Here is a 22,647-nt window from a genome sequence, read left to right as displayed (position 1 = left end):
GCTTGAAGGATTTGTCGTGATGATGTATCCTTGAACTTGAAAATTGAACAGACAGCACACTTAAAATGTCATACACATGTGATCTTACAGTGTGCGATGAAGGACACACGTAAACAAAAATGATATTGACCAACCAAATATGGACATGCCATTCAAAACAATGTCACGACAAACATTTAATGCACTTATATGTGTTTTATCTTGTGTTGATGGCGCGCACACAGCAGAGGGATTTGCATGGGATCAGCAATAATGGTTTTGTCTTGTGGATTGATAATCTGACAAAAAAAAACCTTTTGTTGTAATTCTCAATACCCTCAGATATAATCTGCACGATAAAACTATGTTAGGTTGTTTGTGTAGCTGTTTGTGTGGCTGTCTCATGCAGGGTGTAAAATCCAGATTCAAAATGGTAGCATTAAAACAAATGTAAACTGACTGACTACACGAGAAAAAGGCGTGTGAGTTTGGACCAGATTTGTGCCATATGAACAAAATCCTCTTATTTTGGTGTGTGTCCTTTTATATTGAAATATGTAAAGTTTCAAGAAAGTTATAATGAAATAGCCAGATATTTTGGGCTCGTAAAGCAAATGACATGCCTGACAAATGCCTGATAAATGTTACCATAAATCAACACTGGCCATTGATTTACAACATTTCCCACAACAGCTTTATCCCCTGGAGATTTTATACGGTTGCTTATCGCAGTCTAAACAACGTGGAAAAATACTGTACAGACACATTGTGTTAGTTAAGGCTATAAAGAATACAGGCCATGAGAAATACAGGTAAATAGAAGGAAGTACAACACAAAAGGCATCACTCAACAGTCATTTTAATCAAAGTCCCAACAACCATGTGCTCATATCTTGTTTTGTTGTTCTGTGTTGAGGGGAAGAAGCAAACTGTCACTGATCAGACACAACTTCATCGGCCCAGTCGCACTGGAAACCGGCTCCCAGTCTTACAACTCTCTCTGCGTCCTCCATCTGCCCCCTCCCTCATTCTCATCCGGCTATCTGCCCCCACATCCCTTTCTCCATCTCTTATCCAGATGCAAAGAGCAGTCAGTAAGCGGATGAGAGCAGATTTGATTCAAAAGGCTTCCCTTTAAAATCTCAGCCAGTAGGATTTAAAACTCACTCTCCTGCCTCGCCTCTTACCCTCCACCCCCATTCTCCCTCCCCTCCCTCGGCCTCCTCTTCTCTCTGGCTGTGTTAATGCACTTCACCATCCAGCAAGCTCTAGCAGTCATTTAATCACATGGAACAATGGCAGGAACCCAGGAACAGAATGGCAAAAGGGTAATAGCACGACTAAAACACTCAAGCATTCATTTCAACACTCATTATCGAAGCAATTTACCATCTGGAACAAAGGCCTAAAATCCCCTGTTACTAACTTTAGGGACGATGTAGACATCAGTGGTTTAGGCCTGGACACCTATGATGGAGCACTGCACAACTAAAAAGGCTAGAAATCAGCATTATAATTGTATTTTAACACATTTCAGGACATCCTTCCATTCACTTTAAGCATTACAGAGAGATAAAGGATAGAGCCAAGTGGCAAACAATTACAGCAAATCTCTTTCTTTTACAGAGTCACTCCCTCCTTCACTCCCTTCCTCTCCTTTTCACTTCAAACAAATTAGAAGCAAATCCACTCGGTCATGTGTTTTGACAGAGACACTCATTCAAATAGTGAAAGAGAGAGAGAGGGATTGCTGCAGGGACGCACGCATATACGATAAGACAACGCAAGTATTCCCTCCTATCGGTTTACAAGGTAAGATAAAAGAAAACAGCATCATGACGAATAGTTCTTCATAAGAGAGGAAAGTAATTTGTGATACCTGCACTTACACAGCGGAAGGAAGGGGTATAGCTGTTGAGATTGGTTACTTTGAGGTTGGTTACATTGTGCTGCTTTACTATCAAGTTAGTGTCATGTCTCTTTGGTTGAATCTGTAAAATCAGCTTTGTGACTCTGCTTTTTCCACTTGTGCCTTGATTACATTTGACACAGTGTATGAGTTTGTCCATTAGGTGATTGGTTTACTGCTAAACATTGCTCATTTAATCATGACATTACTAAATTCAATAGCCATCAACATTAGGTGACAGCTCATTGGAGTGTTAAATGTCTCAAACCGCTTGTCATCAATGTGAATTTGTTGAGAAGTGAGAGGTGAGGGAGTTGAGAGCTGAAACACTGATGACATTGTTACAGGACATACTGGTTTGTGTGTACATTCAGGGTGAGGATGTGTGCTTTCCGTACTTGTCACATCATCTGAAGAGCAAATACTTTTGCTGTTAATAACGTCGCCCTTGAATATTCATGCAGTCTGTGTGCGCACGCGTGTGTGTGCGTGCGCACGTTTGTTCTGTGGCTTTCTGTGTGTGCTCTTGCGTGTACATGAACATTTGCAAAGTAGACGAGGACCAGTTTGACTTGCAAAATAGAACTTACTTTGCGACTGGCGCTAGGGAGGATTAACGATTGTACAGGTAAACTCTCAGCATGAAGTATTTATACAGCCAATGGTAGAATTACTGGAAATCATACAAATCGCAACTGTGTTCTTCAATAATATCTGAGTAACTGTTTTTGTACTCTCCCCACCTCTCTTCTTCTTCATTTCAGGATTATCAGCTTTCCTGCCATCTCTCCGATCTCCATTGGTGACAGCACCTAACAACCATCGCCATGGGTGAAATGGAGGAATTGCGAAAGGAGGCGGACAGTCTCAAAGACCAGATCACTGTCAGTAGGCCCGTCCATATCATCTGTGATAACAACACATTAACACAACGTGGCTTTTGCTTTGCACTTTGACCTGAAGACATTTCTCTCCCCAAATACTTAGAACCACATCTTAAATCAATAATGGCTGAAACCGGTGTGCCCGTGTTTGTGTCCGCTCCTCAGGCAGCTCGTAAGACGGTGCAGGACACCACGCTGCAGGAAGCAGTCGCCGGGACCACTGTGGTGGGGCGCGTCCAGTTGAAGACCAGGAAAACACTCAGGGGTCACCTCGCCAAGATCTATGCTATGCACTGGGGCGCTGACTCCACGTAAATACACAAACATGTTGTACACATCCTGAAAGAGCTGCTTGAATTCAGGACGTGTGACTGTCGTAAAATAATGAATTATATTAAACTAAGTGCTTCCTTAACTGGATGAACTTATTCTACTTTCCACATTCATACTCATATTTTGGGTTTCTATTAGAATACGTTCAGCATTAGTGTTCATTCTGTCTGTCGCACAGCACGTAGACTTTGTATCTTTTTTAAATGGGCCTTTTCATTTTTCAGCTTACATGTCACCTTTCTCTGTCTCTTTTATTTCTTCATATTTTCCATATCGCTGCCATTGTTACACCCCCAGGTTGTGTGTCAGTGCCTCACAAGATGGAAAACTTATAGTGTGGGACAGCATTACCACCAACAAGGTAGGAGAGAGCAAAAGAGAGGTCTATTATCATTACATGGCAAATGTACACCAAATTAGTACATCTAATACAATTAATACATTTGCTTTCCCAGGTGAAATGGAGCAGTGAATGAAACAAAAAGAAACTTTGTTTTTTGTTGTGATTAAAATGCAATATCCAAATATATAGCTAAATTCAGCACATACTGAACAGAACTGTTCTACTGAACTGTTGTTCAGTAGAGGAAGTGAGATGAGGAGAGAAAATTTGAAGAAAAAAGGTAAAAACGTGGCATATAAAATTGGTAAATGAACAAAAATGTTCAAAAGCATCATGTGCATAAAATCATCAACATAAAATCCTTTTTTTTAAAAAGAGTTAATAATGTTTTTGTTGTTTTTAAACACTGAAAAACCTTGAGATGTGCTTTAGGAACTGGTGATGAATCATCAGTTGAACTGTCATAACTCAGAGTAACAAAGAAAGCAGTTTAATAGGCCTAACTATTTTACATTCAGAATAAAAGTATATAGTAATATATGTGTTAATCAAATGAGAAGCTATGAAATAAGAGGATCATGGGTGTCCTCATGTTTACTGAAAGAACCCTTGCAGGGTAAATCCTCCCTTAAACATGTCAAACATGTTAAAGAACCTTCTTTTCCCAGGTGAATGCCATCCCGCTCAAGTCTTCGTGGGTGATGACTTGTGCTTATGCACCTTCGGGGAACCTCGTGGCTTGTGGTGGTCTGGACAACATGTGCTCCATCTACAACCTCAAGGGCAAGGACGGAAACGTCAAGGTCATGCGTGAGCTGGCGGCACACACAGGTAGGACAATGCAGCTCAGAAGTTAAATCTCTTAAAGTCACCGATGCTCTTAAGATTGAACTTGATCGAGTCCTCCTTTAATTCCCTCACACTCCTCCTCCCATGTTATTTCTTTGCTTGCACAGGTTACCTGTCCTGCTGCCGTTTCCTCAGTGACAGTGAGATCATCACCAGCTCTGGAGACTGCACTTGGTAAGAATACATATATATATATATATATATATATATATATATATATATATATATATATATATATATATATATATATATATATATATATATATATATATATGCGTTGGAACTTGTATCTCTGTAGTTAAAATTATAAACAAACATCATCTCCTTCTAGCGTACTATGGGACATTGAGACCGGGACCCAAAAGACAGTCTTTGCAGGACACCAGGGCGACTGCATGTCCCTGGCCGTGTCCCCAGACTTCAAGTTTTTCATCTCAGGGGCGTGTGACTTCACGGCCAAACTGTGGGATATCAGGGAGGCCCAATGCAGACAGACCTTTAGCGGCCACGAGAGTGACATCAACGCAATTGGGGTGAGGATGAAAAAGATTTTCCCCTCTCTGCGTATCAAAGCTCAGCCCTTTTTGTTTCGCTCAAAGGAGGCTGATAGTTTCTCATCACTTCTCTTTCATCCAGTTCTTCCCCAATGGTCACGCAGTAATAACAGGGTCGGATGACGCCACCTGTAAACTGTACGACCTGCGAGCTGACCAGGAGCTCATCACCTACCAGGACTCCAGCATCATGTGCGGGGTCACCTCCCTGGCGCCCTCCCTGTCTGGACGCCTGTTACTGGCTGGCTATGACGACTTCAATGTCAACATCTGGGACACACTGAAATCTGAGCGAGTGGGTAAGTACAGGTGGAATTTAAAGATGTTAAGTGGTTCTAGGAACCAATTTCAAAGCATTTAAAACCTACAGTGTTAAGCTTCTGATATCGGACGGAGCGTTCTGCACTGGGTTCTGTTCTCGGTCGCGTCACTGGCATTTTTCAGTGGTACTTTGCTCAGCTCACATCGGGATTTTTCTTCTGTGCCGCGGTCAAGGAGTGCTGGCTGGTCACGACAACAGAGTGAGCTGCATCGGGGTGTCCTCAGATGGGATGGCGTGCTGCACAGGATCCTGGGACAGCTTCCTCAAGATATGGAACTGAGGCTGTTCCTCACCAGCGAGCAGAAAGAGAGCAGTGATTATCAGTCTGGTAGAATGGGAAGAAGATAAAAAGAAACAGGCATTTGAGGGGGGCGGGGGGGTTTCGCATTGGGTGAGAAGAGGAAAGGGTATTTTAATTGTGCCAAGTCCTATCTAATGTTGGAGAGGGGTTGTAATGGGAAGATCTACTCCTCTCACATCACAGTCTCACCTTTCTTCTCACGTTATGGGTGAATTAAGGGTTGGGACATGGGGTGGGGGGGGGGTCTCAGTAAAAGATCATTCCTCATCATAGTTTAATATATTGCGGTTTAAGTAACCATAACATATGCACATTTATCGCAACAATTCAGAGGTCACCCAATGAGAACAATTGCCAAATGGAGATGGTAGCACGCTGGTTGAGAAAAAATTGAATATGTGTCAAGTTACAACCTGTGAAGGTTCACACTAGCTATACTAATGTTTTATATCAAAGCATAAGTTATGTCATATGAATAATATGAGCATTTGCATTGTTTTTGTTTCAGACTGTTGTTTGTTCTTAGTTTTGGTAGATTCCCTAGCTGCTTACATTTACTTTCTTTTCATTTTCTAACTTTAAATTAAAATAGAGTGCTAGTTTTCAGATGTTTATATTAGTGTTGAGTTGATTTGTATGTGATTAATGGACAATATTTATCAGGATTTGGGGTCTCCCCTCCCCTCTCCATTGTAGCTAGACCTGAAAAGTGCTTTGGGTAAACTGTTGCACTGACAGATGGGATAAACAAAAAAAAGGGTTTTCATGGTTCACTAAGCACTTACAAAAAATAACCCCATTTGTTTCAGGACATGAGGACTATTTGTATGAGTGTTACATGGATCATAACTGCTGTGTGCATATGAGGAGCAATACATCTGAATCTGTATGTGACCGCTACCTTTTCCTCTGCATGGTACAAGATGAACCTGAAGGACACTTTGTACATACAGAAAATACATATCCGAGTTCTGACTAGAATTTGGACTGCCTCTTTTCCAACACTGGATTCACGCTCTGCAAAATAAAGCAATACTACCTTTCTTAAAGACTGTCCAATAAACATGGGATTCTGCATTACACAAGTCTTAACTGATCATTTCTGACACACTAAGTTGAGTCATAGTTCTGTTCACAACTTATTTGAAACCCACTGGATATGGAGTGATGCATGAAATAATGCATAGTTATTGTTAATTGTAATTTTAAGTTTAATTCTGCTGTAAAAGAATCTCCATGAAGGCCAAACTGAAAAAGTAAGTTAAGGGTCCCTCTAGTGTTTGATTTCATACAATTTATTGGTATAAATAAATGTCAACGCATTATGTGAGTCAAATGAAAAAGGTCAATAGAATATTTATGCAATATGTTTGTAGGAAAATTAACAAATATTTAGTGTTAAGCTTTTATTCTGTTTGAGCAATAAAGAGGAATTTTACAATTTGGTTAAGACATTTAACTTATAAGAAGGTATCCAAATAAAAAAGCAAAGCAAATGACAGACAATAGCAGGAGTAGTTTACAACCAATACAAAGAGTTGAAGCTGAAATATGCAAGTAGTTATATATTTACAAGCTAAAACAGGATAGAAAACTGCAGTAAAAAAAACGAACAGACAGGACAAAAATCAATAAAAAAGAAAACTGTACACATGAAAGCTTGTTTTACGAGATATAAAAGCGGTTGGATTCTGTACACGTTGCAGTGAATCATCGGTTCTCCTTATCCAAAGACACTGCCAGCACTCTGCGGTCAATCTGTCCCCGTCTCTGCTTATCTGGGGTGGACACCTTCAGCTTCGCCTGAAAAGCGGAGAGGAGACGTCACGTTATCTCAGCAACTTATTACCGCTTCGTGCTGGAATTCAGTTCAGGACCACAAAATTACTCAACGTCACCTTAACAAGGGAATATCGTTTCAAATAAAGTTCCAGTGTATACGGAGCGTAGCCGTCACTAGCAGTGAGTGCATGTTTTTAGAAAATATACCTGGGGAAGTTGTTCACGGGGTGAGTTGGTCCCCTTAAGGATCTGCAGTGGGGAGCGACCTTCAGTACCTTGAAAAGAAAGAAAACGTTCAGCAACAACATCTTATCTGCGATATTGCAAAGCCATAAACTTTCTCCTCACCTTTCTGCTTTAGTTTTCCAGACCGTCGCTTGTTCTCGTTGGTTACTTTCTTCACGGCCATGCGGACAGCAAGAGGGGAGGAGCCTCCTTTTCTACCCTGCACTCCTCTGGCTCTCAGCCCAGTGGCGCCAAAACCTTTTCCCAACCACTGTGGCTTGAACACCACCTGACTAGGGCTCTTTGGGTCAAAGGTGGGGCAGCGGATGCCGGTGCTGAGCTGTGGCTTCTCAGGGCTGGGGACAGACGGTTGCTCTGGTGTAGAAGGCAAAGAAGATTCTTCAAGCTCTTTGATTTCTTCAGAAGATGGCTCTTCTTTCTCAGACTGTGCAGGGGAGACTTGGGCTGGAGAACCATCGGACTCAGAGGAGAGAGAAGGCTCAACCGGGGTTTCTGGTTCACCAGTGACAGAAGGTTGGGCATACGAATGATCCACACCGTCCTCGAGTGGCTCCACATCTGCACCGGACACTGGGGATGAAGCACTGTCATGATGCACTACAGCAAAAACCTGGGATGAGGTTTCCCCCTCATGGTAGGTTATCAGGCTCATGCTCAGTCTCTTGTGAAGAGGAGACTCTCTTGCTTCTTCACCCTCCTCCAAGCTAATGTCTGCCTCAGTTTCTAATTCCACCTCATATTGGGGTTTATCAAAAAGCACAAAGGGGCTTGAGTCACCCACATTTTTGAGAGGGGGCTGCACAGGGGTAGCCAGGTTAGTATGCTCAGCCAGGGAGGCAAAGTTGTGGGAAGGCTGCGGAGGCAGCAGGGGCTCGGTGGAAGCCAGCTCTTCAGCCTCCTCCGAGACCACCTCCTCCACAGCATCATTGATGCATTTCTGAGGAGCTTCATTGAGTTTCCCTTGAGTCTCATTGTGCAAAAACATGCCCAAGCGACGGGCAAAGGACCCAACTGTTGCTGTAGGGACAAATGCAGGAACATCACATTACAGGACATATTTCAGTTTTAAAAAAGTCTAGCAGAACGTTAGGCTTTGCCAAATGGTTACCTCTCATGGCTTCTCTGACAGGGGTGCGGCTAACACCAATAGTAGGTGAGCGGGGATCAGTGAATGCCAGTGGACACTTGGTTTTGGGCACAAGACCATCGACCTAGGGAGAATATTAAGTATGGTTAACCCGTTTATAAGACAAACACACATACACAGTCAGTCAGGTAACCTACCTGAATGGGTGTACGATCAAGTTCTATTGAAGGAGAGCGAGGATCCATCAGATCAGTGAGCCGGCTGTTTTGAATTGCTGGTTCTGGTTTTATTGGTGCAGACACCGACTTACTCTCACTGGATCCCATGATGCCGTTTTACCTGAATCACAGGTAAATAGAACATTAAAAAAGGTTACATATTATAGGGACAATACACTTTTAAGGACTCCCAGAGAAATATCATAAAAGTAATACATGAACAAATATGGTATCACAACACAAGTACAAAACACAGTACACGTCTTTATACAGAAAATATATTACAGGATTTAAGGAATACATCGTTATTTCTATATAAAATGCCAAAAGCACATTTCCAGACAATGACAAACTTGCCCTCCTGACTTCCAACTATGCAAATGAGTGCATGTAAATGCTGCAGAACTAACGTTAACCTTGATTTAACCTCGTACAGTGACAGAACACATGATTTTAAATTTAACATCTCTGGTTTACTTGTATTACTACGTCAACGCACGATTCACAAACATCCCAAAACAGCAGTTAGCTGAAATCTAAAGGAGTAGCTAAGGTAACATTTGCTGCCACGTTAACAAATAGCTAGCTTAGCGCAGGTCAGTTGGCGTGAGGTTTCTCCAATTTACGTAATTTAGCGTCATTTCTTCGAATCGTGTAGGTTAAATGGTACATTAACGTGAACCTTCGACGGACAGACATACATCGCAGGCTACTTTGGTGTCCATTCTCAAAAATATGATGTGGCTTACCTAAAACGAGACGAAGATAATCGATCGGGTTGCAGGAACTCTTCTTACTTTCTCAACAGTTCACACTTGTGATAAACAGCGGAAGCCCAATACTTTTAAAAGATTTAAATGACGGGGTCCTTTTTGAACGTACCAATCAACGCCAGCTTACGCTCCACCTCCTCGACGCTGATTGGTTTAGAGCACGCGTTCAAGAACTGGGCGTGGTTTTTCACAGATAACGCTTTTGAAATTTAAAACGAATGCGTGCTTTGTTTTTGTCACGTGAGGGTGGAGAAATTAAATGTTACTTTGGAGCCGAAACACAGTAAAACTGCCTCGTAAAGAAGGGAAAGATAAATCAAGGAGAACAAAGCACAATAACGTATCATGAATACATTTCTATAAATACATTTTACCCGAATACCGTGTTTATTTATAATTCAATTATATATATATAGTTGTGTACATATTTCCAGTTTTTGTATGTATAAATTGGATAAATGTCCCAGATTGCTACTGGACACCATAATACTGCAAATATATACAAATTAAAATACTTTAATCACCAATGAGTTACCTCCTTCAGCATTAGTGAATGGACAGACATCTATTTCCATAAAACACAACACTAACACAAACACATTTTATCTCACAATTCATTTGTTTCTATTTCCTAGATTTCCTATTTCCATTTTATCATAACTTAATAACTACGCCAGCCTTCATACATAGAGTAAACTGACATTAACGTAAAAGAATGAATTTGAACAGGTTTAACATCTTTATTCTTAAGTAAATGTTTTACAGCTGTAATACAAAAAAGTATATCTGTAAGTGAAAAGCATATTTTCTTACATTGTTATGAATATATTCATTTGTTTCTTTTTTGTCAGTCATTTTGTTAATTGTTTCAGGAAAGAAATGACTTCCAGATGATTGGATTCAAAGCTTTATTGCTGAATATTATATTAAACATTGCAGTCAGGATACAACTAGCCTGAGCACAATTATAGTGCAACAATTATGTTACAATACACAATATGGCATATAGCAATATTTTTACAACAAAGCAAATTGTTTTACAAGAGCCATATGAAAAAGAGCAAGATAAGGGAGGAGCCCAGAGAAATCATCCTAAATGATAGTACAATTATATGATCTTATAATCAGCGCAATGCACAATTAAATCCCCCATTCGATCCAAAACACACACACACACACGCTTTACACACACACACACACACACACACACACACACACACACACACACACACACACACACACACACACACACACACACACCCTACCATAACAGTCCATATGTTCAATATCCTGGTTGATAATTAATCACCCAAAAATTAAATAATGTGTAAAAAAAAATAAAACGCTGCTGCACATCTGATTAGTTTGTACTCCGGACTGACCTAATCCTTCTCTTGGGAGAACTTTTGATAAAAAGCAGTACTCTTTTTAATATTGTACCTTTAATCTATATAAACGTAGTGAGTATACAGTTTAACCTACAACCTGCAGTTAAGAAAAACCGTGAGAGCGTTGATTCATCATCATCCTTAATAGTTTACTTTCTTCAGCGAGTACAAATTTCATATCAACAACAAAAGTGACATTGAACCCAGTTCTGTAGATCAACAGAGTAAGATGAATTATGAGGACTGTCAAACATGTCAAACACAGTGACGTGACTGTACCACTGCTGGCTGCGTCTTCCAGGGAGAGACTAATACTGCAATGTTTGATGGAAGTCCTTCAAGCGCACATAACCACAAGATGATGTCTCTTGTATGGTGGGTAATTCACAGTGTCTTCCTCGTCTGTTTCTCTATAACCGTTACCACTTTGATTCCTCTTCGCTTCATTCAGTCACCCAGACATTTACCTCCCAGCAAAACACACTCACACTCAATCAGCCCCCCCCTGGCTGGTCCTCATTCTGTCCCGCCGTCCACCTCTCTCTGGGAGAAGTGAGCCAGCAACGTGTCCAAGTCCCGATGGTCTGCTGCAGCGTACAGGGGGCTCTCCCCCATCATGCTGAGAGCCATGCGCAAAGTGGACCATATGTTGTCAGACATCATGGTGGCTGCGACACCTCCTGGTCCCTTCGCAGCTCTCGCTCCGTGTCCGGAGGCCTGACGCTGTAGAGATAGAGCTTCAAGGAAGTGCTCCACTGCCTCTCTGATGATGAAGGAGAGAGAACGCTTATTTAGTTTCAAATACAAATTTTAAATAAACTCATACAAATTTTCCTAATTACTTAGAGCCCAATGATATACTAGTTGTAGTGATGTAATACAGAATTGTCAAATATAATAAATGACATTGAGCCCTTCTTTTTTTTTTTAAATCTACACTCTAATATTTAAATGGGGTGGACAAAAATGTAATACACTTTCAGTATGATGCAATACAGTTTAACAACACCACAAACAAGTTAAATCATCGTCTTTGAGACATTAAAAAAAAACCCCTGAATATTATAGTCATCATAAAAAGTTAGATTTATTTCAGAGAAGCTGAATTAAACAGCATGTGTACATAATAAACTAACAACTGAGCGTGTTTTACAAAAGTGCTGTTGCCATCTAGTGGAAGTAGAAGGATGTAATTGTACCAGGGTTTGTCAGGTTTTAATAGAACACTGGATATACCAAAAAATGTAATCAATTATGTCAAAATAAAGCCAACACAGAGATGATTTTCTGGTAATGAATCAGAAACTAACACAGACATTTAGTTTTTTCTTGTAAAGGAATTTTGTGAAACCTTTTTTCAGCAAATCCTACATATTTTAAAAATAATCAAACCAACTTCAAAACCTTTAGTCTGACAACTGGCATTGAGCACTTAATGTTCCTTTCACCCATTTTACACAAATATACATTTTTGCTCACGTTTACAACAACCTCACCCTTATTTTTTTGTAAATCTATGATCATTACAAAGAAGCATCCTCACACTTTCATGCCACAGCAGTGGAGTGTCACTCATTCATAGCATCAATCTAATGTAACAGGAAGCAGTAAACATGGTGGCTTCAGCAAAATGAAAAAACTTTTAAAGACAAAATACAAATCTACTAATCAAATAACGTATCCCTCACCTGTGTGCCCCTAAGTTGACACAGCTGATTCCCAAGTTGTAACGACTGCGTATGAAACCGGGCTGCAGCTCCAGAGCTCTCCTGTAGGCGGCCACCGCCTCCTCTGAGCGGCTTCCGTTGGCTAGTGTGGCACCCAATTTATTCCACAGCAGGTAGTCCTGATGGAGACAGACGACGGAGCTCAGAAACAGATAGATTATGCGGCGTAAAGACCGGCATTACTAACTCAACACGGCTTCTTCACTAACCTGCGGCGTGACAGACAGAGCGGCGCTGAAACAGTCCACCGCCTTGTCGTACTCCCCGCTGAGGTTGAAGAGAACTCCCAGGCCACACTGCAGCTGGGGGTCCACCTGGGCGGGGTCGGAGTTGGCTGCTTGCAGGAACAGGGACTGAACATCTGTAAACAAAGCTCTGTGTATGAAAAAAAAAAAGAGTCGAAGAGTTAAAAGACTAAATAAATACAATAAATGAAAAACACTTGAATTACTAGATCTGCGTGTTTAAAACTAAAATTAATCAGAATCCCACTTGTGTGTGTGATACTCACTCTGGCAGCAGTGAGCCGAACCTCTCCCTCTCTTTCTCCCTTTCGCCGACACCTTCCTGCTGGTGTTCGCCCTTATTCTGCTCCCACACGGAGCGGTAATTAGGGTTGTGCTTTAGCCAATCACGAAGAGTCTCACAGGCCTGCCTGTGCAGCGACTCGTTAGTGAAACTGACGGCCAACGCCATCAGAGCAGTCAGGTTGTCGTTCTTCAGCTCTATACATCTAGTGAATGAATAGAGGGAACAAGTCAGAGAAGGGAACAAGGACATGCTTTGAGTTGAGAAAGCAAATGTTAGAAATGGTCAAATGGTTAATTAATGAGGTCGAATTTTACTGTCAACATTTATGGACATAGGGAAAACTGGGAAAGGTGGCAACTACAGACAACAATCTATGCAGGAAGATTGCTAAACAATCATATTGATAAGGTAACAGGATGGAATCGATCTAACCATTTAGACTTGTGCATTTTTGTATTTGTTGTGGATGTTTACACAAAAGAGGCCGAAAAAGCAGCTTGCCTACCTCCATTAAGATCATTATTAATCTACAACTGAGTGAATCAAGACTAATTTTAATTAATTTAATGTTTATTTTATTTTAAATAGAAATATTTATAAATATATATCTTAAATATAGATAATTAAATATAGATATTTATCTATTATATATGGCTACTCGACCACCACTACCTAGCCTGTTGTTAGCTAATGTCCGCTCTCTCTGAGCTGAGACTAGGACTACAACGCAGCGTGAGATGAGAGTATGTTGTGCTCTTATTTTCACGGAAACCTGGCTCTCAGACAACATTCCCGACTCCACCATCTTGCGACACACTCTGTCTACCGCGGGGCCTCGGAAAAGACGAGAGGCGACGGCGTCTGTGTCTACGTGAACAACAGGTGGCGCTCGGACGTACAAGTGGCTGAAAGACACTGCTCAGCCAGTGTTGAACCGTCGGTGGTAAAATGTAGAGCCTTACTTATTTACTTACTTATTACTTGTTTTTTATCCAAACGTTATTTTATACTTTCTCTTGTATAGTTAAATGTTCTCTGTTGTTGCTGTTGTTGTGATGCACCTTCCGCCGGGACAAATTCCTCGTTTGTACTAACTCAAGTGTCAATAAAAAGTTTCTGATTCTGATTTTATTTGCCAAGTGCAGTTCAGTTCCGTGTTTATACTGGCAGTTTACATCCCGCCATGAGCGGACTTCACAACGGCATTGGGGCTGCAGCATAACGTCATCAGTTAACAAGACACTGGAGACCTGGACGCTGTGTTTGTTGTAGCCGGCGATTTCAAAACAAGATTTCTACAATTTCAACCATCGCAACCTCAAGAGTGTCCGTCAGCACGTGAACTTTCCGACAAATTGTAATGTTGTAGCAATGCATAGTGTTTAAAGATACAATCAGCAATACTGCTGTCATATTTATCATTGCAATGCTATCATCATATTTTTGTGCAATACTGTATTTGTTTATATCTTTTTTATTTTGTGCCTCATTTTATTTTTTAATTTCAACTTCATTATAATTCTGTTTGGATGACCGAGCAAAATAAGCTTTTCATTGTGTAGAATAACTGTCTGTTATCTGTGCATATGACAGTAAAAACATCTGGAATCTTGAATCTCTTAATTCCAATACAGACGAGTACCATTAGTATCATAACATTTACAGTTTCTTAACAATGTCTGCAATATGGATATAAAAAAAATATGGAACTGTAACTATTACCCAGCATACACTACTTTAATATGTAACTCTGATTCCCAACCTGCGGAGAGCACTGATGGCGGCAAATTCCTGCTCGTTCTCTGCCTGACAGGTTCCCAGATATTGCCAAGCCTGCAATTTAATGAATATAAATGTACACACACCACACAGTTATTACAACTGCCCTCTGTGGGAGAGACAAATGCAAGTTCTATGACAAGTAAAAATACTTTTTGGATTGTTCTTACATTAATTAATAAGAGGTTGAAAGAAGCCATAGGCTGTTAAAGTCTCACCAGCTGGTTCTCTGGTTCTTTCTGTACAGCACTTTCAAAGAAGCGTACAGCACCAGGGATGTCCCCGGCCTCCATCCTCTTCACTCCCTCTGACAAAGGGTCAGGGTTGGATAAATAGGGGTTGTCCTCTTCAAACTGATACCCCTGGGACAAACAGAAGGAAGATATGGAGGACATTTTTATCAATGAACTGTTCCAACAGAGCATGATGCAGAGTCAAAATCAAACACATAAGAAGTTGTAACACACTGTACTTCATGTCCTTTTGTACATCAAGAAGCGCTGTCTGTGCAAAAACACTGAAATCCTCCACCATGTGAACTTTTCCGAGCAGGTTGACGGCTACCTTGTCATAGGAAGTGCTGAGTAGCTGATCGAAGTCAGACAGCCAGGGGTGGCTCTCTGCGTCCCTCTTAGCCATCTCCTCCCACTCCTGCTGCAGCTTCTCCCAGAAATCCACATCACTCTGACAAAATGACAGATGCACATCATTACTTCACAGTCTCATCACATCATATATCATCCTGTATTATAGACAAAATTGACCTTTCCTTCTCCAAGGGACAGACAAGAGTGTATTGATGGTGTTTCCTTAACAAATTTAAAAGAGAAAGACAGCGGTTTGTGTTTTTGGACACAGATTGCTTTAACCTCTCTGTTACCACTGCTCCCATTTAATATCTATTATTTTAGCTATGTTTTTAGACTTTAAGTTGTCACTGATTCTTGTATCACCTCCACTGCAGCTTTAGCTTGTTGGAAATCCGGTCCTGATGTGGCAAACTCATCTACCCAGGCTTCAGCTGAGTCCTGCGACACCTACAGAACAATGAGGAGCAATGACAGTCGTTGACCCGAAAAGGATGCGCTGGCTATGCAAATTGTTATTAAAGCCGAGAATTGGGGACATTAAAACAGGGAAAACATAAAGGGAAGTGAATGGAGAGGAGATGAAAGAAGAAACACAGAAAAAGCAAATTTTCTCTCATGCCTTCCTAACAATTCTACTTATTGAACCTCTGGTTTATTCAGCGAATACAATAATCACTTGATAGCAACAAATAATAAGCTGAGTGCATCTTACCGTTTATGCGGAGGACAAAACTCAACGACACTAGAAGCAAAACTTATCTCGCTGCATTACCTGTAGCTAAAACTTACAAACCTAGCGCTGCCACGACCACAGAGGTCCTACCTGCCTGATGACCTTGGCCCACTGCTGTGCTTGTTTAGCTTTAACTTTCTCAATCTTCTTATTCCTCTCTGGGAGTTCCAGGGGAAGACTCCCTCCCCCCGTCTTCGTCAGGAACTATGGCGTGATGCGAGGAGGGGTGGCGGTGGGGAATGGGGCAATGTTTTGAGGAGGAGGTGGCGGCGGGAGCGATTGGTGAGGAGTTTTTTTTTTTTTTTTTTGAAGGGGTGGGCAGAGTAGGAGAAGTTTAAGTGGTAGGAGGAATTGATGAATGGCGGTTGTTAATTGAGGAAATGGCAAGCCAAGAGTTCGAAGGCAAGTTAAAAAATGGGGAAAGTACACGTCAGAGTTAGAGGGCGATTAAGTACAATGGAGCCATGGTGGTTAGATATTCATTGAAAACAGGACTGAGAGCTACACATGCACAACATAATATGGACGCCCTTATCAGCCAGGATAAGAAAAAAACAAAGACAAAAGGTCAGGAGTGATAAAAAATAAAAACTTGAAAATAAAAAAAAAAATGTTCTTACTATTTCATAGAAAATAATAATTTACTATGTCAAAAATAATTAAATAAATTAGGAAATAAAGTCTAAAACTATTGAGTCAAAAAATAATATTCACACCAACTATCTTAAAACCAAAAGTAAAAATTATAAGATTAGTAGTTAAACCAAATTATGTATTTGTAAGAAAAACATTTTGTTATTCATATCTAACTTTTGACTTTTTTCTCTTCTTGGCAGAAATAGACTTCTACAGTTTTGTGATTACAGAAAACAGTCTAGTAAAATTAAAAAATCTGGCATCAGCCTTTTTCTGCCTAAAGTGGAGAAAGTCCAAGTAATTACTCACAAGCTAATTAAAATCAAAAACTGAAGTAGAGCTGAGTCACGGTGGGAATAACCAGAGCTTGATTGTAAACAAGCTGCAGAAGAAGAGAAGCTCATCGTCACCCTCTCATTGCTGAATAAAACCCATCTGCAATGCTGTGCAGCCTTGAGCTTCATGTTTCAGCGAGTGCAGCGGCTGCTTTTGGTTACATTAGTGGAAAATGTTACTCTGCATCACAAGGCAGAGTATACGCTGCAATAGCGAACCACTGTGCCTCCCCAATGTCTTCCCAGTAGCAACCACCCCCTCCTCAGTGGGCAGTGACTCGTACCTGGTTGAGGTTGGAGGCCCAGTTCTGAGCCTCCTCGGCCTGAGCTTTATCTTTGAGCTGTTTGTCTGTCTTGCTCTCCACTGTCACACTGCCCTCGCCAATCTGCTTAATGAATCGCAGGAACTACACAACAACGGAAAAAAAACAAAAAACATGAGAATAAAAATGCATTTTAGCATTACTAATCGGTCAAATTTATACTAAATACACTACTAGTTTCTTTCCAAACCAACAACTTTCTATCCAAACTAAGGCAATGACCTTGAAAAAACGTGAATGAAACTAAAGTCATCAACGTTACTAATGCACTATCCTCCCAAAGAACTTCTCTACAAAAGTGTAAAAGAAAAAGCGAAAGGATATGGTGATAGAAGATAAATGATCCAATGAATGAGTGGCATGAACATGAAGCCACTGCTCACCTCAGTGTTTTGTAACTTGGGGTCGTCAACTTTTGAGACAAGCTCATTGGCTGTCTGCTTCAGCTCCTCCCCTGCTTGGTACTCCTTCGTCCTATAACATCAACAAGCAAATGTTCATATCATCCTGAGAGGAGTTACACAACTAGAAGGAACAGTTCTCTTTCATTCTGTATATGAAGGCCGGAACAACTCAATTCAGGCTCAAGGTTGTAACAGGTGAATCTTTTTGAGGTCAGTGCACTACGTTGATGATTAAACATCGAGGAAGGACACGCTGATACAAAATTAAAGTCTGAAAAATTTCAACTCAACAAACACAACCACACAACAACTAGACATGAAAAACATGATCAATGTTTAGAAATGCTCTCCTTTGTCTATTTGTGCTCCTATTTTCATTCAGTCTGGCCTTGGATCAACATTCATTAAGTGTGCCTGAAGTATCTATTAAGTAGTCTTTTGTCAACTACAAGCGTTCAACTCTCTCCATCCATGTCCTGTTCTAACCATTCCTTCTCCGGGTCTCCCAGGTCTCCCAGCCACAACTTCTCCTCTGACTGTTCCAGATACTCCTCCGCCCAGCGTCCAGGATCTGGAGCAAAGAAGTGCAAAAAAATGAGGACAAATACAGCGGATGGGCACATTATTAAAAAGTACACGCATTGCAAAACTAAAATGATTTATTCAAGGCAGGTTTGCTCTGATGTCAGTAAAGATTGATGAGATCTGACAGACTGATGATGGTACCATACAAATGGAAGGCTCATTATGTCTCCTTCGCACTTCACAATTTTGGCTGTTATTTTCCTCTCGCCGACAGTTTTTGGAGCTCTAGGACAAAATCCCCAAATAGGACACAAGCCCGCGTTGTTTGGCGCTCACAGACACTTTCCAGATGGAATACTAAATATTTGGATCTGTAGGGGAGCGACAGCCGAAGACAGTGCTAGAGACGGGTTGAGGGGAAACCTGGCAGAGGCGTTGCCTCGCCTGTAGCCTACCTGTATGCGCTACATATAAACATACCACATAACACATAACAGTAGGGTACCGAGAACTAGTGCTAATATGGCACCGGTTCCACGACGTCCGGTACCTACCAGACCAAGACACAACGCAGATTTCGGTGCCTCAGCCGATTTAAATACTTTTGTTTTTACACTACACTGTAATGTTGCACGGTATACTGATACTGCGCGGTACCTGTACGTTAAAAATTATAGGATTTTATATATTTTTAGTATCGATACTTTATTAAAATAGCGCGGCTCAGAGTGCAGTCAGTGCTCCGCTCCCTCTCCTGTTGCCTCCATGCTGTGGGCTCAAGGGGGCGGGGCTACCAGCACAAGCTCACGGAGTGGTCTCGAGTGCAGGAGCTTGTGCTAACCGTCCTGGGTTGTTGGAACAAAGCTCTCCCAGTATGTATATATTAATGATGACTTGTAGTCCAGTAAAGCAGCAGAGTTTGTAGAGTCCAACAGTTTCTGAGTGGAATTCTCTTGCACACGGTCCCTATCAGGCCACCTGATGCAAGTGATTTGTATGTATTTATTTATAGTACACTTTAAACAGTCAATATATTGTTCAATTTGAAGAAAAAAAATGAGATGGCAATAAAAAAAGTAAATTGGTTTAATTAGGCAAAGTGTGTGTCCAGAGGGCAAAAATAAACTATAACAAACTTAAACTACCTGCCGCCTCAGCAATAAATTCTTTCGTCCAATCAGCATCTGCTGCATCACCAAGAGCGATGATCCCTGGAGCGGAGGCCGAATCAGGACCCGAGAGGAACTCAGCCGTCCAATCACCAGAGAGGGCCAACGCTGCCACATCTGGAGCTATGACATGGAAATATGTGGTGCTTAAAATGTCAGGGAAAAAACAATCACTTAAAAATAGCTGAAATTGGTGTATAAAATACAAGAGAAATAATCATATTAATCAAGCGCACCTCTCTGAGGAGCTTGTCTGTAGCTCTGCTGGTCAATCTGCTGCATTTCCTCCAACAGCTGGCCCATGTCAAATGTGTGTGGGGGTCGGGGAGGCGCTTGAAGGAACTCATTCACCAACTGCAGCAAAAATAAAACCATTATTTTACTATATTAGGAAATTGCAGCCAGTATACACAGAGTTACACAGCTAAAATCGCTTCAGAGTGAGAGACATGAACTGAACATGAAAAAGTATCATAGACAACACAACATGCTAAATATGTAAAAAAAAAACAAAAAAAAAACATGAGCATTGACCTCTTCTTCAGTTGCAATTTCAATGGGAGATGGGGGAATCTGAGAAAACAAGAAGGAAGAAAAACAGACATTTCATGACAACACATTACATAAATGATGAATTCAGCTATTTGAACTATTAATGGTGATGTGAAAATTACTCACTGTTGGTGTCGGGTGGTGCCGCCATGCCCCCCCTTCCTTGGTCATGTGACCGGTCAACTTCATGAGGGGATTGGCTCCCCCACATTCTGCCTCCACCAACTCCCTCATTGCCATGGCAACACAAGGACGAGGCAAACCCAATCAGACCACCTGAGAAGAGACTGAGAAGAGAAAGAACAGGTGAATTACTCCGTTTGTGTTTGGACAATCTACACAAAATTAAGCCTGCATTTAGTTTATGGAATCCTCTTTGTTAGAGTATTCAGTCAAAGTGAATCACCTTTTGTCTTCTCTACATTATTCAAAATGTCGCAGCACAGATAGTCACATAACCAAACTCAAGCTCCATCTGCTGTTTTCCGTGTCATTTCCTGGCTTAGGGTGAACCATTAATAATGTGGTCATGATGGGCCGGCAGGCACAGGCAGTCACTGCATATTTCACTCAGCTGGTCTCATAAATTCAGAGGATTGTAGCTTGCAACTGCATGCAATGCAGTTCTTGCGACAACAAAATGCTATTATGACCCTATTGTTACAACCAATAACTATTGACTACTGACTAGTATTACTATCATATAGAGCTGGGTATCGGACCAAAATACTCCTTTGGTACTGAGCCCAGAAATATATTAGCACCAATATCAAAAACTGTGCAGTACTGAAATTCAAAATGATGTATTTTGTATAGATTGTTTTTAAAGAGTTTTTGGCATGGCCCCTTTTGTTGAGACAACATTTACTCTTTGACATAACTTGAAATTATGAATTTCGCACAACTACCTTTTGATATTTTTAAGTAAGGTACTGAATTAATTACTTGTCAATGGCATCTATTTAATTGAATTTGAATAGCCCAAAATCACAACTTACAAATATGCCTACCTGTATGGCAATTTACAATATACCCAGAGTTTGAATCATGTAATAAATAAAATAGTGATTTTAGGTTCTATTTGGACCCCATTTAGGATCTCTGATGATCAGTCACCTGATCCCTCCAAAAGAAAAAACAATAGCAAAAATCCTGATAGACAATGATTCAGTCCTAATAGACAAACTTTCTGAATAATAAGTGGTCCTAGAGGAAATTATGCTCATCTCACTGACCTATATCCAGGATGAGCAGCTGACAAACTGCTGTACAAGCTGGCCTACTCAACTTCTCTATCCCCCTGGAGGGAAACATAATGGTTACACTTTCCATAATGAACAGTCAGGAATAGAAATGTAATTCCCAATCTTTCCCACTTGCTTTTTATTCTATTCCACTGAGGCAATGTTCATTTAAAAACATTACAGAGCATATTCAATAGTCCAGTCTACAGGGAGACTGCATATCACTCTTACAGTCTATAGCTATCGATTTAAGGGCCATTAATTGTATCTGATTCAAAGAGCTGCTGTCCTGTGTGGTGATTAGGGTCAAAGTAAGAGGATTAGACAGATATATTAATACACAGTGTCCCAGACAGCTAACACCTAACGTGCTCACCTCCCCGTTACATAGCGCGAGCCCACTGGGTGAAACGACTGTAGGTTTGTGTTGTTGTCCTGCACGTTCACACATAATGCACTTTTATTGAGACAATAATTCCCCTTTTCGGAAAATACTCAACCGTGCACCTCTGAAGGTAGTCAGTTTAGTTAAACTGTCAAACCACTGGCACGTGTCAAAGCAGGTTACTGGTTTGTAGCGTGTGTTTGCTGACGGTTGATTGTTTTGCCCGATGCTAACTGTAGCTTTAGTCACAAAGAGCGGAATTGAGCTCCGCAAATGTCCCTGTGAGCATCTCATCTATTACAGCAGACGTGCCGTTCACTAAGCAGCGACTCAAGCAGACGATTTAAAGCGTTGACGGTCCATTTAGCCGCTCAACAATAGTGAAGTGTTAGCCAGCGAGCTAGCTCCTTGCAGGGCCAGTGAGGTGTTTTGTGTGCAGCCTGAGAGGCTTGGTGTTCATCTCACCGCCGACCTGCTGCTGCTGTCACCGAGGCGACGGTCCCTCCGCTCCGGGTCCGTCCTCTCCGACCGTAGCGCCGCGGAAGTTGCCGCAGCGTCCAACGTCCCCCGGTAACCGTGTGAAAAGTAGCCGCTGTGTGTTTGTTAGCGCTTCTGGTTTATTTACCTTCCTCCTCCATGACACACAAAACCCGTCACTGATCGCGAGGATCGTCTCGGAACGTTACGATGGATCGTATTCTCAAACCGGGTTTACGGAAGAAGATGTCACGGCCTGCGGAAAAAAA

At 41.2% G+C, this 22,647-nt stretch overlaps 3 protein-coding genes across 7 annotated transcripts; 1 reads left to right on the top strand and 2 right to left on the bottom strand.

Annotated features, from left to right (window-relative positions):
- The first annotated feature begins 1,706 nt into the window (after window positions 1-1,706).
- On the top strand, window positions 1,707-5,526 carry gnb3a (guanine nucleotide binding protein (G protein), beta polypeptide 3a). The gene is made up of 9 exons (XM_068569897.1): window positions 1,707-1,791; window positions 2,653-2,772; window positions 2,938-3,083; window positions 3,403-3,466; window positions 4,117-4,279; window positions 4,405-4,471; window positions 4,629-4,830; window positions 4,934-5,150; window positions 5,347-5,526. Exons 2-9 carry the CDS (start codon window positions 2,716-2,718, stop codon window positions 5,451-5,453), a joined length of 1,023 nt encoding a protein of 340 aa, XP_068425998.1. The 5' UTR covers window positions 1,707-1,791; window positions 2,653-2,715; the 3' UTR covers window positions 5,454-5,526.
- Window positions 5,527-6,865: 1,339 nt separating this feature from the next.
- cdca3 (cell division cycle associated 3) lies at window positions 6,866-9,689 on the bottom strand. The gene is made up of 6 exons (XM_068570299.1): window positions 9,557-9,689; window positions 8,787-8,928; window positions 8,611-8,713; window positions 7,605-8,519; window positions 7,464-7,531; window positions 6,866-7,277 (listed from the first exon to the last, which is right to left on the bottom strand). The coding sequence occupies exons 2-6, from the start codon at window positions 8,913-8,915 to the stop codon at window positions 7,185-7,187; spliced, it is 1,308 nt and encodes a 435-aa protein (XP_068426400.1). The 5' UTR covers window positions 8,916-8,928; window positions 9,557-9,689; the 3' UTR covers window positions 6,866-7,184.
- A 785-nt stretch (window positions 9,690-10,474) lies between these two features.
- Window positions 10,475-22,609, bottom strand: pex5 (peroxisomal biogenesis factor 5). 5 transcript variants are annotated; one of them, XM_068569596.1, is made up of 18 exons: window positions 22,367-22,609; window positions 21,508-21,572; window positions 20,399-20,559; window positions 20,255-20,293; window positions 19,957-20,074; window positions 19,697-19,843; window positions 18,513-18,597; window positions 18,006-18,096; window positions 17,584-17,706; window positions 16,419-16,532; window positions 15,959-16,042; window positions 15,570-15,689; window positions 15,224-15,367; window positions 14,989-15,059; window positions 13,207-13,428; window positions 12,905-13,070; window positions 12,657-12,814; window positions 10,475-11,731 (listed from the first exon to the last, which is right to left on the bottom strand). In XM_068569596.1, exons 3-18 carry the CDS (start codon window positions 20,510-20,512, stop codon window positions 11,485-11,487), a joined length of 2,043 nt encoding a protein of 680 aa, XP_068425697.1. In that variant the 5' UTR covers window positions 20,513-20,559; window positions 21,508-21,572; window positions 22,367-22,609; the 3' UTR covers window positions 10,475-11,484. The 5 variants fall into 5 exon arrangements, with proteins under 5 accessions (XP_068425697.1, XP_068425696.1, XP_068425698.1 ...); XM_068569595.1 differs by lacking the exon at window positions 21,508-21,572; XM_068569597.1 differs by lacking the exon at window positions 21,508-21,572 and having other exon boundaries at window positions 22,374-22,609.
- Between the last annotated feature and the right edge of the window lie 38 nt (window positions 22,610-22,647).

The sequence above is a fragment of the Clinocottus analis genome, unplaced genomic scaffold (genome assembly GCF_023055335.1).
Source record: "Clinocottus analis isolate CAN_PGR_092001 unplaced genomic scaffold, fCliAna1.0.p SCAF_9, whole genome shotgun sequence".
NCBI classification, from domain to species: Eukaryota; Metazoa; Chordata; class Actinopteri; order Perciformes; family Cottidae; genus Clinocottus; species Clinocottus analis.
The sequence above is the reverse complement of the archived record's forward strand: the minus strand, read 5'-3'. Positions and strand labels throughout refer to the sequence as shown.